Genomic DNA, 13,706 nt, shown 5'->3' with positions numbered 1-13,706 from the left:
ATGCGGTTGTTTTAGTTCACTGGTAATGTTAATATAGAAAAAAAATAAGGCTGCAATCCTAACAAGGGACAGTGGGATTGACAGCATCATGGACTGGACTGTTCATGGGAGATTATTTTGCTAGCAATAGAAAACTGGAACAGTAATATGAGCAAGAGAACTGCTTGCTTTAGAAATACAGGAGCATTGTCCTCATTACACCTAGTGTAAAGAAAGAAAAGGAAAACAAGGAAAGGGGAAACTTACATTTAAAAACAAACTACAGAAAGAGATAATGAAGGTCTCATTACCGGTACATTTTACTGAGCAGGATTCAATGTTGGTCTGATTGATGGGACAGAAGTACAGGCATGAGCATACAAATACATGAAAATACAGAGGTTTCTTAGAGCACCCTTGTATGTTATGTGGAAATATCACTTGCGCTTTCTGCTTCACCACTTCCACATAATATGTGACATTGGCCTTAAAACATTGCTAACTACTGAAACCTGCAACAGCAGGACCGGATAGAGCAGAGTCTAGTTCTTCTTTGTGGGATCTGTGCCATACCGCTTTCCAAAATTTCTGGCACAGCAGAAGCCCAGTACTTACTGGTTTAAACAGTATATTGTTTCTTTTGGAATATTACTTGTTTCCTTTTAAAAAAGAATTTTTTTAAAGTTTTTTTTTAAGCACATTTAAGCACAAGATATGCATTTAGCCCTATGCAAGAGGATGATTTTAACAGTTGCAGATATCTGTTAGCGGCTTTGATAAAGTGCCTTGATCATACTACTCCCGGTCAGAAGAAGTAGACTGATGTTAGGCTCATTGACTTGAGCATCTCTGTTTCTTAAACTTGTTTTATTGCTCATTTGGGAATTGGGCATATTTTAACACCTCTTTGGACATGCAAACTAAGAGAAACAATGACTCGCTTGTTTCTTATTTAGGTAAACCACAGAAATAAGAGGTATGGAAAGGTAAAGGGACCCCTGACCGTTAGGTCCAGTCGCGGACGACTGTGGGGTTGCAGCGCTCATCTCGCTTTACTGGCTGAGGGAGCCGGCGTACAGCTTCTGGGTCATGTGGCCAGCATGACAAAGCCGCTTCTGGCAAACCAGAAATGCCGTTTACCTTCCCACTGGAGCAGTACCTATTTATCTACTTGCACTTGACGTGCTTTCGAACTGCTAGGTTGGCACGAGCAGGGATGGTAGGTTAACCCAAATGCCTTTTGTAGCACAAAAGAAATGCCCTAGAGATTAAGAAGCAACAGAAAATTTATGTGTTGATCTATCCTCCTTGCAAACCTCCAAGTAGGAAATGGATTGCCAACTAGTAGAATGTCTAAAACTGTAGCCATAAAAACTGAAATCAATTTACTGTTCTATCCGTTGGAATATTAGTTATTAATTCCCAAAAGATTAGAAGTAAAATTGCAAGGTAAAATGTAGCTGTACATGGATTTTTTATCATGGACTTTGGGGTTATTTTGTATTTACGGTATATTGGATTGGATTGGGTTTTCCTCAAAAGTCATAAGCAAACTCTTGCATACCAGTTACATTCAGTTGCTACCAAATTCATTAACTATTTCCATGAGTCTGAAGATCTTGCAGATTTTATCCTACCTTATAAGTGCTTCAAGGCTCATCTAGTCCAACCCCCTGGTTAATAAACATTCCAATGTGGCAACCGTAACTTAGGTTTAAGGTGCCATTTGGGGCCTAACTTATACAGTGGTACCTCAGGTTACATACGCTTCAGGTTACAGACTCTGCTAACCCAGAAATAGTGCTTCAGGTTAAGAACTTTGCTTCAGGATGAGAAGAGAAATCGTGCTCCGGCGGCGCAGCAGCAGGAGGAGGCCCCATTAGCTAAAGTGGTTCTTCAGGTTAAGAACAGTTTTAGGTTAAGAACGGACCTCCGGAACGAATTAAGTACTTAACCCGAGGTACCACTATATATCTGAGTTTCTAACACTGCTCTTTGTTCCTCGGCGGCTGTGATGTTCTTTGTTGCTTGTGACATTACCTCCTTTCGTATCTGTATCACCAGTCTTCACTTCTCTAGATCTTATTTCATATAACTTGTTTTCAGCCTTTCCAAATATGTTTAGATGTGATGGTGAGGCACTTAACCAGTGCTCAACAGGTTTGGTTCAGAGCTTAAATGAGCCTGAAGACTCCATGGCTATATAGAGAGAGATAAGCTTTAAGTCAGAACATTGTCCCATCACCTCTAGAAAGCTGAAAGATTCTACCTGAGAGACAGTTGCAGTGCCTCTGGTTTTAGTTTGTTTCAGTATACGTATGTGTAAGTGCTGAAGATCAGGGCTTGTCTTCAAGGCATTTTGTGGCCTGAGTCAAAGGACAAGATGGTGTCCCATTCTACGTACAGAGCCAACTGGACTCCCAGTTGCACATTACTCTCAACGTTAAGGATGGGTCAGTGTGCTGCTCTGCACCTGAGGGTAGCAGGCTCACTTTGGGGACACAGGACAGACTGTATGGCACAGACAGCTCTATCCTCCAACAGAGGCAAACTACAATGGGACTTAAAAATGGTGGGTGGGGCTGCTCTTGCTACTGTCTCGCTACCCCCAGGATTTGCCAACTGTGGCAGTTACCTCACTCTGCCTAATGTTAGGGCCAATCTTGCTGGAGATTCCCAGCTGAAGCAAATCTGGAGAATTCCAAGGTGAAGGAAAGGGACAACTGAGCTGGCAATTAAGATGGGTGGAGTTCATGAGAAAGGCAACACTGAATCTGGTTTCTGGCCGGGATTCTGTGAACAGAAACACTTGGGGAAACCCGTAAATACAGTGGTCAGTTGATCTATATGAATCAATACCAGCCCGGTAGCACAAGTAGCTTACAGAGCAGGATGCAGGAACAGAGGAAGATGAGAAGTAGTAGCTGGGGCTGACAGATTATTCCAACGGGGTAAGATTCAGCTAGATATTGATGCCTGCAGATTGATTGGGCATCACTCACTTTTCTAGCAGGGGTACTTCTATTGAATTAAAATTCTAAATAGATTCTCACTTTCCCTTCTTTTCCCGAAATGAGATTACTGTGCATTACCCATGTTTAGCGAAGGGTGTATTATTTCTTGTCAGGGTTTCCTGTAAACATATGTAGGAGGTTGGGATTAATTCTGTAATCCTTCTTTTCTGCTCCCCTTCATATGCCTCCCTCTGGAGCGCTGTTCGAAACTGTCAAGGGTCCTGTTCTGCTAAACCACCAAAGAGTAAGTACTTCAGTTATAATAATGTTTCTCGGGAAGATCAAGGGCATGCAAATCTAGTTTGGCAGCACAGTCTTAAATAGGTTTACTCAGGAGGAAGTCGCACTGAGTTTTACAGGTATTACTCCCTGGTAAGGGTATTTGGGATTGTAACCTGAATGCTATTATCTCAGCATACATTATAACAGGATCACTTACATAGAAGATTTGTTTCAGTCTTAGCAGGACTATCTGTCAGCAGCAAACGGTGTCTGTGTGTTAGCTGGTATCCGGACATCTGAAGACATTTCCCCTCAATATTCACACTGCAATGTATAATTTCATCACTAGGAAACTTTTGTTCTTAGCCCGGAGGGGACAAGGGAGCTCATCCACACTGGTGTTTAATGTGGATTTGAAGCTGCTTGTGTCCCTTTTTTTACTTTCTATGTTTCTGCACTGTCCACATGGTATAATCCTCCCTCAACTGGCAGCCACATCTCCTCCCCGCACCACAGATAATTTGCAGATAATCTGAGGGAAGACAGTCAAATATAACCACTGTTTTATTTATTTATTAGATTTATATACCGCCCTTCACCAAAAGATATCAATATAAAAACACAAACAGTATTTACCATATTAAATAATTTTACACCTTTATGATATTTACATGTGCCTTTCCCTTGAAGAATGGATATTTAAACAATACTTCTTTTTGATTTCTAGGATTTTAAACTTGGAATATTTTAATATTGCTTTTCTGATGGTTTTGGGGGGCGGGGTAGAAAGAAGGTGGCAGTATTTTACTTTGCTATGTTGCTTCTAACCATGTTTGCACTTGAGGTAGGCACAAGGTACATTTGTTCTCTTTGCTACCTCAACCCCCGTAATCTCTTTCCCTCTAATAACAAACTTGGATGGTTGAGTGCTAACAAGATTTGTGGTTGGATGAATACCCAAGGTGTGTTAGAAGTACAAAACATTTTTTTAAAAAAACCCCAAAGGGGAACTAAAACAAGAATCCTAAAATGGACCTATGATGATTGAGCATGCTCAGTGACCACAAGAAGTCACCAACTGGAAAGTGGGGGGAAACAAACAAACATGAGAACGGGGAAGAAGGGCATTGACTTGTTTGAGGCTTTTACAGTATCTTAGAGGAAACCATGAATGGAACACTCATGTTCTTGAAGATGAGGGCTCATTACAGCATTTGGTGGAAGTCTCTCTTGTCTGCTATACCGCTAAGTGTCTGCCCACGTTTCAAAACAGAGTTTGACCTTCAATACTAGCTGCAGTGTATATATGATAGGTTTAATCCAGCAGCTTTGAAGCTCTGTCTACCCTTACCAGCACCTCTCCTTGAAAGAGATGAAAGAGACAGAGAGACAGAGCGATGCTTATTGCAAAAACCAGTGTGGAATGTATCATCATCAAAAGCTAATTTCCCCCCTCAAAATCAACTATAAATCATAAAAGTATATCCTTTTTTAAATGGTACAAATCACTTTAAAACCAAATTGAGGTATCTTGTCAGTAGGTAGGTCTGCCTTTTAGGTGGTTATAAACCTTAAAGGTCAGACATGTTGAAACTTTGATCAGATTAAACTATTCTCCTTTCTATGGCAATATAATTAAGTTGACACCTGAGGGAGTTTTCTGAACATTGTTGCATCTTGCAGCAGATCGGTAATATACAGCAGCCAAAAGGCTTGAAGAAGCACTTCTATGTTTCTTAATTTTGGAACTGGGTGTGTTAGCTACGGAAATGAGCTGGGGTTTCCCATAGGTATTTGCAGGCCAGACTTGCTCAGCCTCAGTCAACACAAGGACTCCCTTTGGCTTGAACAGGCTGAGGTCAGAGACATCCAGTTTTATGGGTTTAAAATAAACATTTATGATGGAAGGGCAGATTCTGGCTGTGTGTAAGCCATCTTGGGTTCTGTGGGTTTGTGTATTAAGCAAAGGGAAAGTTAATTCCTTCCTTAATACCAAGTGGAAAGCTTGTTTGTTCTCTCTCTCTCTCCCCCTCTCTCTCCCTCCCTCTCCCTCCCCCCCAATTGTGTGTTAAAATGCCCACTTTTCCTCTCTGTTATGTGAAATAGCTATATGTCTTCTTCTTTTTTAAGTGTACATGTCAGAGAACCAGTATCTAGACTGACTTCCCAAAACAGGGTGCATGCACAGAAAAATTGATGCAAGCTCCTTCAGACATTGCTGAGTGCAAATGGATACATCTTTTGTCTTCGGTGCATCTCCACTTCTACTGCCACGTATGGAGTGTCCCTTACTGTGTTAGAAGAACAGTTATCCATATAATCCATTGGGTAGTTGGTCTCCTCAGGCGCAAGCTAGAAGCAGCATTAATTGTGTGAACACACACATGTCAGTAGCAGCTGCCAGAAGGGGGGGAGGCTGCACAGCATCCAGATTGCAGGGGGTGGAAGGGACTTTAGCCCTTTCCGCCTTTGCCATGGTCTCAACAGAAATCACTCATCTGCCCAAAATTTCATTTGGAAGCAATTCACCATGGGCACCTATGGAGGCTGCCCACCCAATGCCTATAGCAATTTTTTTTTTGGGGGGGAGGCATTTTTGTAGTGACCACTGCAAGAGTGGACACGTTTAAACTCTCCTTTCTCCCTCCCCGTGTCCTGATGCTGCAGTTGCTATTTACATAACAATAACTTGCACATTTATGTTCATATGACTCTCATCTAGTTGAGCCTTGGATCTGCCAGTTCTGGATGCTTTGTCCCTTTTCTGGATGCTTTGTCCCTTTTCTGGATGCTTTGTCCCTTTACACTTTACACTAGCCTAACATTTCAAAGTGTTCTCACTGAGGTATTGATGACGTTAAGCATGTTTACTTCAATGGAACTTGCTTTTCCGAGACTTCAGGACTTGTCTCCATGAAGTGTGTCTGGCTATTAACCAGAAGGTTTCTGATTCAATACCGCCCAGGGACAGCTGTGGGCAGGATTGCTGCATAGCAGGGGGTTGGACTAGATGGCCCTTGGGTCCCTTCCAACTGTACAGTTCTATGATTCTATGATATCCCACCTACTATTTGGAAAACAAGAGAAGCAACTGGCCCTTTAAACCTAGCCGTACTGCTGGTTGATCTCAAATCATATTTCATCGGTTTCTAAAAATGACCTGTATAACATGTGCAGGGGGAAATATAAAAGGGAAATATTTTTACATTTGTTTCCTGTTAATTTGATTGGGAACACGATTCACATTAATAAGAAAACCTTGCTTTTGCAAACCAGCCTTTTGTGCAGCTTCCATACAACTACAGAACTGGTATAACCCTTTATTACACTGTAGCCCCATATAGCCAAGAGGCCTGTGGAATATTTAAAGCATTTATATAATGGGAAAATTGGATATAATTATCATCCTTACAAGGGTTACCATGACCTGAATCTATGGATGATACAAAATGAATGTGGATGATAGTGAGCACTGGATAATTAAAGTCTGGGTAATGGTGCTCTTATTGCTTTTTCTTTCTTTTCTTTTTTTGGCATCTCTGTACACTGAGTCAAGCAAGTTACTTTCTCTCAGCCTCAGTTCTGCATCTGTAAAATAAGAATAGTAAGGATTAAAAATGGCTCATAGGATGCTGTGCAGATGGATGTGATAAAGACTATAAAGCATTTTGCATATGGAGTACTACAGGTGTGAGTCATAATTCTGTTACTCTTGGTCAATTAAGCACATTATGCAGCAAAGAGTCTAGCTATGTATCTCCAGTCAAGATATTTGAATATGCAGTAGTCCCATTTCCCTGCTTTTTTCCTTACGGTAGATTTTGTTTCTTAACCACATTTCTGTCCCATACTATTCTGCCAAGGAGTGCAGCGTGTTATAGCCATCAATCACACTGCTTATCACACTGCTTTTCCTAAATCCTTTTACTTTAAAGGGCATTCGTGATTATAAGACAGGTCATAATCTTTCTCAGTATCACATGCGCCCCCTTTGTTTCAGCCAAGCCACATTTTAACATCATGCAAAGCCATGGTTTAGCATGAAACGCACAAGCTGCAGTGAAACTCAGGCTTGTGCATTCCTTCCCCCTGATCCCGCTACCTTCCTCCCATGCTTCTGAGATGAGGAATGTGGGATCTTTTGCTTCCATTTTTAAGTTATCCACAGTTTGCTCTGTCGTGTGGACTGGAATTGCGATGAACATTAATTATGCTTAGTTTTCAATAAGCCAGCTTCAGAAACTATGGTTTGTTTGAAAAGTTAGTATTTATAACTATTTGTTGCAGCAGACATCATGAGAAAATACAGTTAAGTTAAAGCTTCAGCAGCTGTTGATAGAGTATGTAAGCCAAAAGCTTTTTGCAACTCCTTCCTGCTTGTGCATGTACAGTGCTGCCAAACCATGGTGTTGGTGTAACATAGCTTTCCCCTACCTAGTGTCCTCCAGATATTTTGAGCTACAGCTCTCATCGGACATAGCCAACATGGTTAATGGTTAGGGATGATGAGAGTTGTAGCCCAAAACATTTGGTGGGGCATAGCTTGGGAAGCTGTTCTAGTGTGACATGGCCACTATGTCTCAAAAGATCAGTTTATTTTGTATTTGATGTTATTTCTCTTTTAATCTTTCCTTCCTCTAAGGAAGTCAGGGAGTATGAGCCCATTTTACATCCCCACCCATTTTACCCTCACAGCAACCCAGTGATGTGGGATGTGACTGGCTCAAGATTATCCAGTGAGCTTTATGTTCAGTCAACGCAAGGGTGTTTAGGTGTGTGTATGCACAAGATCCACAATACCCACTAGAGAAAGAGTGTGCGCTTGATTGTGTTGGGCATGGTCATGTTGCTGAAAATTCTCATGCGGCCGTGACAAACTTGATCTCGTTCACCTTTGGTGAACTCAAGAAGAGAGACGTTAATTTTATACAGTTCTATTTTATGTATATGTGCCTTGGTGGTTCTGTTTCTGCTTCAGAAAAAAACAACGTGTTTGGTGCGCCTGCCATGAGCTACATTAACTCGAATGTATTGGAGAGGCATCAGTTAGGATGAAACACTGAATCATGGAATCTCATAATTGCAGGGTGGAATCTCCAAGATCTCCTGATCCACTGCCCTGGGTTGAAGATACACACTCCTAAAAATACCACTAATAGAGCCAATTTCTTTATTATGGTCTGCCAGCCTATGTAGTATGAAAATGAATAAAAAGTATGTGCGAAAGTCCTTGAGTATTATGTTTATTTTTCATGATACATCCTTTGTATACAATATTGCATCCATAGCTGCTGTGTTTTTTATTAATTTGTGTTCATTTTAACAGATGTTAAATCACTAACTATATGAGTTTCTGAATGCAGTTTTAGGCTTGTTTGTTGAAACAGTACAAAATCAGCTGTTTAGTTTTTCTTTCTTTCATAAAAAAAGACAAACCAAAACCCACAAGGCTTATCCACGTTACAGATTAGCATCCTAGAAACTCTCACTTTGAAGAACAAAGTGATTTCTGAGCTAAATGAGTACACAGTGCATCTGCGAAATGGCAACCATTTTTCTTCAGCTTTTAATAACCCCAACTTGAAAAGAACTGAATAAGGCATTTTAAAGGCAGGGCGGGAAGAAAAGTTCTTTAAAATAACATTCCTCCAAGCTGGAGTTCTTGACTTGTTATATTTTACATAGGAATTGGTTTTTTTAAAAAAACACAAAAAACTGCCTTTGTTTTTTTATCAGGCAGTTTTCAATTATTTTGCTCAAATGAGGGCAGAACTAACATTCAAGGCGTTATGCAGCTTAGGACCAGGTGTACGATGTGTTGTCATTGCGCTTTATCCCTCATAGTCTCTCTAAGGCTTAATTTGCACTATACATTTAAAGCAGCATTCTGCCACTTTAAGCAGTCACAGCTGCCCCAAAGAATCCTGGGAAATGCAGCTTATTAAGGGTGCCAAGAGTTGTTAGGAGACCTTTATTTCCCCCACAGAGCTGCAACGTCCAGAGTTATTTAACAGTCAGTCTCCCTTCCTAGTGAACTCTGGGAATTGTAGCTCTGTGGTGGGAATTGGGATCTCCTCCGGCGGGAAGGTAAATGGCGTTTCCGTGCGCTGCTCTGGTTTGCCAGAAGCGGCTTAGTCATGCTGGCCACATGACCCGGAAGCTGTACGCCAGCTCCCTTGATTAATAAAGCGAGATGAGCGCTGCAACCCCAGAGTCGGTCACGACTGGACCTAATGGTCAGGGGTCCCATTACCTTTTTACCTTAACCACTTTCAGCACCCTTAACTACAGTTTCCATGAATTTTGGGGGAGAAGCCATGACTCTTTAAAGTCATATGGTACTGCTTTAAATATATAGTGCTGATGGGGGCATACATTGTTGCATCCTGCAATAGAGCTTCTCCTTCAAGCTGCAAGGACATCAGCAACCCACTCCGCAGTAACTTGGGGGTAGGGCTTTCAGTGGGGCTGCCCCTGTTATGCAGAACACCATCCTTGTTAAGATATGATGGGCAAACACAATCTGTACTTTCTGGAATCAAGTGAAGACAAATTTTGTTTTGACAAGCTTTTCCAGATGGATAACGGTCTCTGCCTTGGATTTAAATCTATCTTTAGTTGTTCCTGTACCGTGTTTAAAACATTTTTTTAGTTGTTTGGTGGTATTTTGTAAATCACCTTGAGACACATGAAAGACAATTAATTAATCAAACCTAGAATGTTTCAAGGGACACACAACTGACACCACTCTGTGCTTCTCCCCCCTCTTTCCCATTAAAGAATGGGGGAGCTCAGTGTGTTACGTGATGTCATTGCACTGTGTGTGTGTTTCTCTCATCACCCAATGATATTGGAGAATCAAAACACAAAGTGCATTGACTTCGTTTCACTTCTTTAAAGAAAAGTGGCTTCAGGAGGAACATGCTTCAAGCAGAGGAGCAGTGGGATGCGGAAGGGTGCTTTTCTCTTGCCCCAATACTTATCTGCTACAAATTGCCATTTCCAATTTGCCATCCCTTGTGCATTCACGCACACACAGTGTACTTCCAAATACAAGCAAAAATGTGTTTGGGTGAGAGAGGTCTTTGCATGGGAGTTAATCTGGATGAAGAAAACTCCTTGTGGAGAAAAAATTGTGCACCCTTCTCTTCCCATCACTTCTCTGTTCAAAGATGGACCCTCTTGAAAGCCGCATTTCTTCAGAGAAAGTGTCCATTGGGCTGCAGTAGGTGCATTTGCATTAGATGAAATTTTAGCATTGATAAAAAGATTGCTTATAAAGTTGTAAACTTTAATAAGTTTGCAAAAGTATGGAATTAGTGAAGACATTCGTACAGAATCATAGGTATGTTATAACATTACATTTTAAGCAAAGTCAGAGCAGTTTCAAGCTCTTTTGGATGCAAACTTATCAATTATATCTTTAAACTCAATAAGTAACAGTTTTATCATTTTCTGTGCAGAGAATGCTTAGATCAGATAACCAATCTTGGGACATTATAGACCGTAGATCATTCTTTATCCATTTTAGTCTAGAAAATGATCTGTCGCCAGTACAGTTTGTAATCGTTAAACATAGGAACCATCTGAAAATTGTTTCCACATTTGGGAAAAGCTGTCTGAATTTTCTCTTGGAATATTATTTGATACATATCTTGGTGGCTGAATTTTTCTTTTTCACGGTGACCTTATTTGACTACAGGTAGAAGGGCAAAAGTTAATCAATTAGACTAAGGTCAACATCCTTTGGATACTCTTGCATCAACATCTTGACGCCATTGTGAATCTGTTCCTTAGTAGCTTGCAGGTTAACCAAAAATGAAAAATTGACAGCTACACTCCTATACACTGTTTCTGCTCTGTCTAGGTTGGCTACAATAACATCCATGGCAGGGATAAATTAATTTATCCTAAATTTGTCTCTTGGAGAAAGTTTATCTAAGGCTTATCTGGGTGCTGTCCCATCATTGTTTTGTTTTTGTTTTTACTTTCTGCAGCTTTTTGATAGATTTGTGCTCTACATCTAGTAGAGTGCATTTTTCTTGTTCAATTTCATGAAAACTAGCCTGAGCATTTGATACGAACTGCAATAGTGAGCTGTAAATATTCCCACATGTGCTCAGTGAATTTTGTATACTGTGGATTGCCTTGCTAACTGTAGCAAATGTTTCCAAAGGTGAAGCATGAAAATGAATTCAGATTCTTCTATTTTTTGCAGAAATTTGTCAGTTTGGCATCTAGAGTATCCTTTTTCAGTTTCATCATAGTAAATATGACTGAGGGCTTCAACAATGTAAGCACAAGTCAACTGTGGTTTGTCTAACTAGATTTAGGGAATGTCCAGAACAGTGGTACCTCGGGTTACATACGCTTCAGGTTACAGACGCTTCAGGTTACAGACTCCACTAACCCAGAAATAGTACCTTGAGTTAAGAACTTTGCTTCAGGATGAGAACAGAAATCGAGCAGCAGCGGTGCGGCAGCAGTGGGAGGCCCCATTAGCTAAACTGATGTTTCAGGTTAAGAACGGACCTCTGGAACGAAGTAAGTTCTTAACCCAAGGTACGACTGTACATGGAATGAACTTTGCATACTTGTTCCTTTCCACAATTTTTTGTTCAACACTGTTATACTTTCCAGCCGTATGAGTGTCCTCTGCATTTACTTAAATTCATTTCAAGTTCATTGAACTTGTTCAGTATCAGCTCAGCCATGCTTTCACCAGTGTGATCTTTCAGTTCAAAAACCTCAGGAACCATTTAACTGGTAATTCATCACTAGGAGAAACATATCTAACAAGGACAGAAAGTTGATCAACATGGGAAACATCAAGGATTGAATTGACTGATAAACTAACATAACCTGCCCGCTTGATGTTGCTCAGTATTGCTTCTCGAACTGTATTAGCCATCAGCTGGATAACCTCTTCACATATGGTTTTGGATAAGTTCAATGGCTGATCAAGAGTCTTTACTCATATACTGCTTTATGTGTGTACATAGGAAGGGATCTGATTTGGCAATTAATTCAAGCAATCCAAGAAAGTTACCATTGTTTGGTAAACCAAATGTTTCATCACCTCCCCTCAATGCCAAGCCACATTGTACCAAAAGGGAAATCACTGCAATAACTCACTGAAGTACAATCCCCCAGTAATCCTTCTCTGCTTTGATTTTGCCTCTGGGTTTTGAACTGAGCATTTGATCACGCTTTCTTGTTAAGTATGTTGGCATAAAGTTCATATGATTTTTAGAGTTTCCATGGGTTTTAACAAGATAAGCATGAATGCCAGCCGTTGAATCCAGTAGAAGCTAAAGCTGTAATTGAAGTAGTTGCTGAACATGCCTGAAGGATGCGGACCATTTGGATCCCTTCCAGTCGGGATTCTGGCCTCATCATGGGACTGAAACTGCCTTGGTTGTGCTGGTTGATGATTTCTGGCAGGCTAGGGACAAATTTGAAAGCTGTTTCTTAGTTCTTCTGGATCTCTCAGTGGACTTTGATACCATCAATCATGACATCCTTCTGGACCGTCTAGAGCAGGCTTCCTTAAACTCGGCCCTCCAGATGTTTTGAGACTACAATTCCCATCATCCCTGACCACTGGTCCTGCTAGCTAGGGATCATGGGAGTTGTAAACGAAAAACATCTGGAGGGCTGAGTTTGAGGAAGCCTGGTCTAGAGGAGCTGGGGGCACTGTTATACAGTGGTTCCGCTCCTTTTTCCTGGGCCGTTTCCAGAAAGTGGTGTTGGGGGATGAGTGTTCAGACCCCTGGGCTCTCACTTGTGGGGTCCCTCAGGGTTCCGTCCTCTCCCCCATGCTTTTTAATATCTATATGAAGCCGCTGGGAGAGATCATCGGGGGGGGGGGTTGGCTGGGTGTTCATCAGTATGCAGGTGACACCCAGCTCTACCTCTCCTTTAAATCAGAACCAGTGAAGGTGGTGAAGGTCCTGTGTGAGTGCCTGGAGGCAGTTGGAGGATGGATGGCAGTTAACAGATTGAGGTTGAATCCTGACAAGACAGAAGCACTGTTTTTGGGGGATGGGGTGGGTGTGGGTGACTCCCTTGTCCTGAATGGGGTAACTGTGCCCCTGAAGGAGCAGGTGCGCAGCCTGGGAGTCATTTTGGACTCACAGCTGTCCATGGAGGCACAGGTCAATTCTGTGTCCAGGGCAACTGTCTACTAGCTGCATCTGGTACGCAGGCTGAGATCCTACCTGCCAGCAGACTGTCTCACCAGAGTGGTGCATGCTCTGGTTATCTCCCACTTGGACTACTATAACACGCTGTACGTGGGGCGTACCTTTGAAGGTGACCCCAAAACTTCTTCTAATCCAGAATGTGGCAGCTAGACTGGTGACTGAGAGTGGCCGCTGAGACCATATAACACTGGTCCTGAAAGACCTACATTGGCTCCCAGTACGTTTCCAAGCACAATTCAAACTGTTGGTGCTGACCTTTAAAGCCCTAAATGGCCTTGGTCACTTT

General features: G+C 41.6%; 1 protein-coding gene across 18 annotated transcripts in view; it reads left to right on the top strand.

Moving 5' to 3' along the window:
* Positions 1-13,706, top strand: part of TCF7 (transcription factor 7) — a 116,268-nt gene that overhangs the window by 7,462 nt on the left and 95,100 nt on the right. Inside the window, exon 1 of one of the 18 annotated variants that reach the window (XM_083600129.1) lies at positions 3,160-3,237. The exons of the other annotated variants lie outside the window; for them this stretch is intronic. Coding sequence (XP_083456255.1) covers positions 3,175-3,237 — 63 coding nt within the window. The 5' untranslated portion in view covers positions 3,160-3,174. Of the gene's footprint in view, positions 1-3,159; positions 3,238-13,706 lie in introns of those variants that run through there. 18 annotated transcript variants of the gene reach the window in all.

The sequence above is a fragment of the Podarcis filfolensis genome (genome assembly GCF_964270895.1).
Source record: "Podarcis filfolensis genome assembly, chromosome: 2".
NCBI lineage: Eukaryota > Metazoa > Chordata > Lepidosauria > Squamata > Lacertidae > Podarcis > Podarcis filfolensis.
Note: the sequence above shows the minus strand (reverse complement) of the source record. Positions and strands in the feature narration are given on the sequence as shown.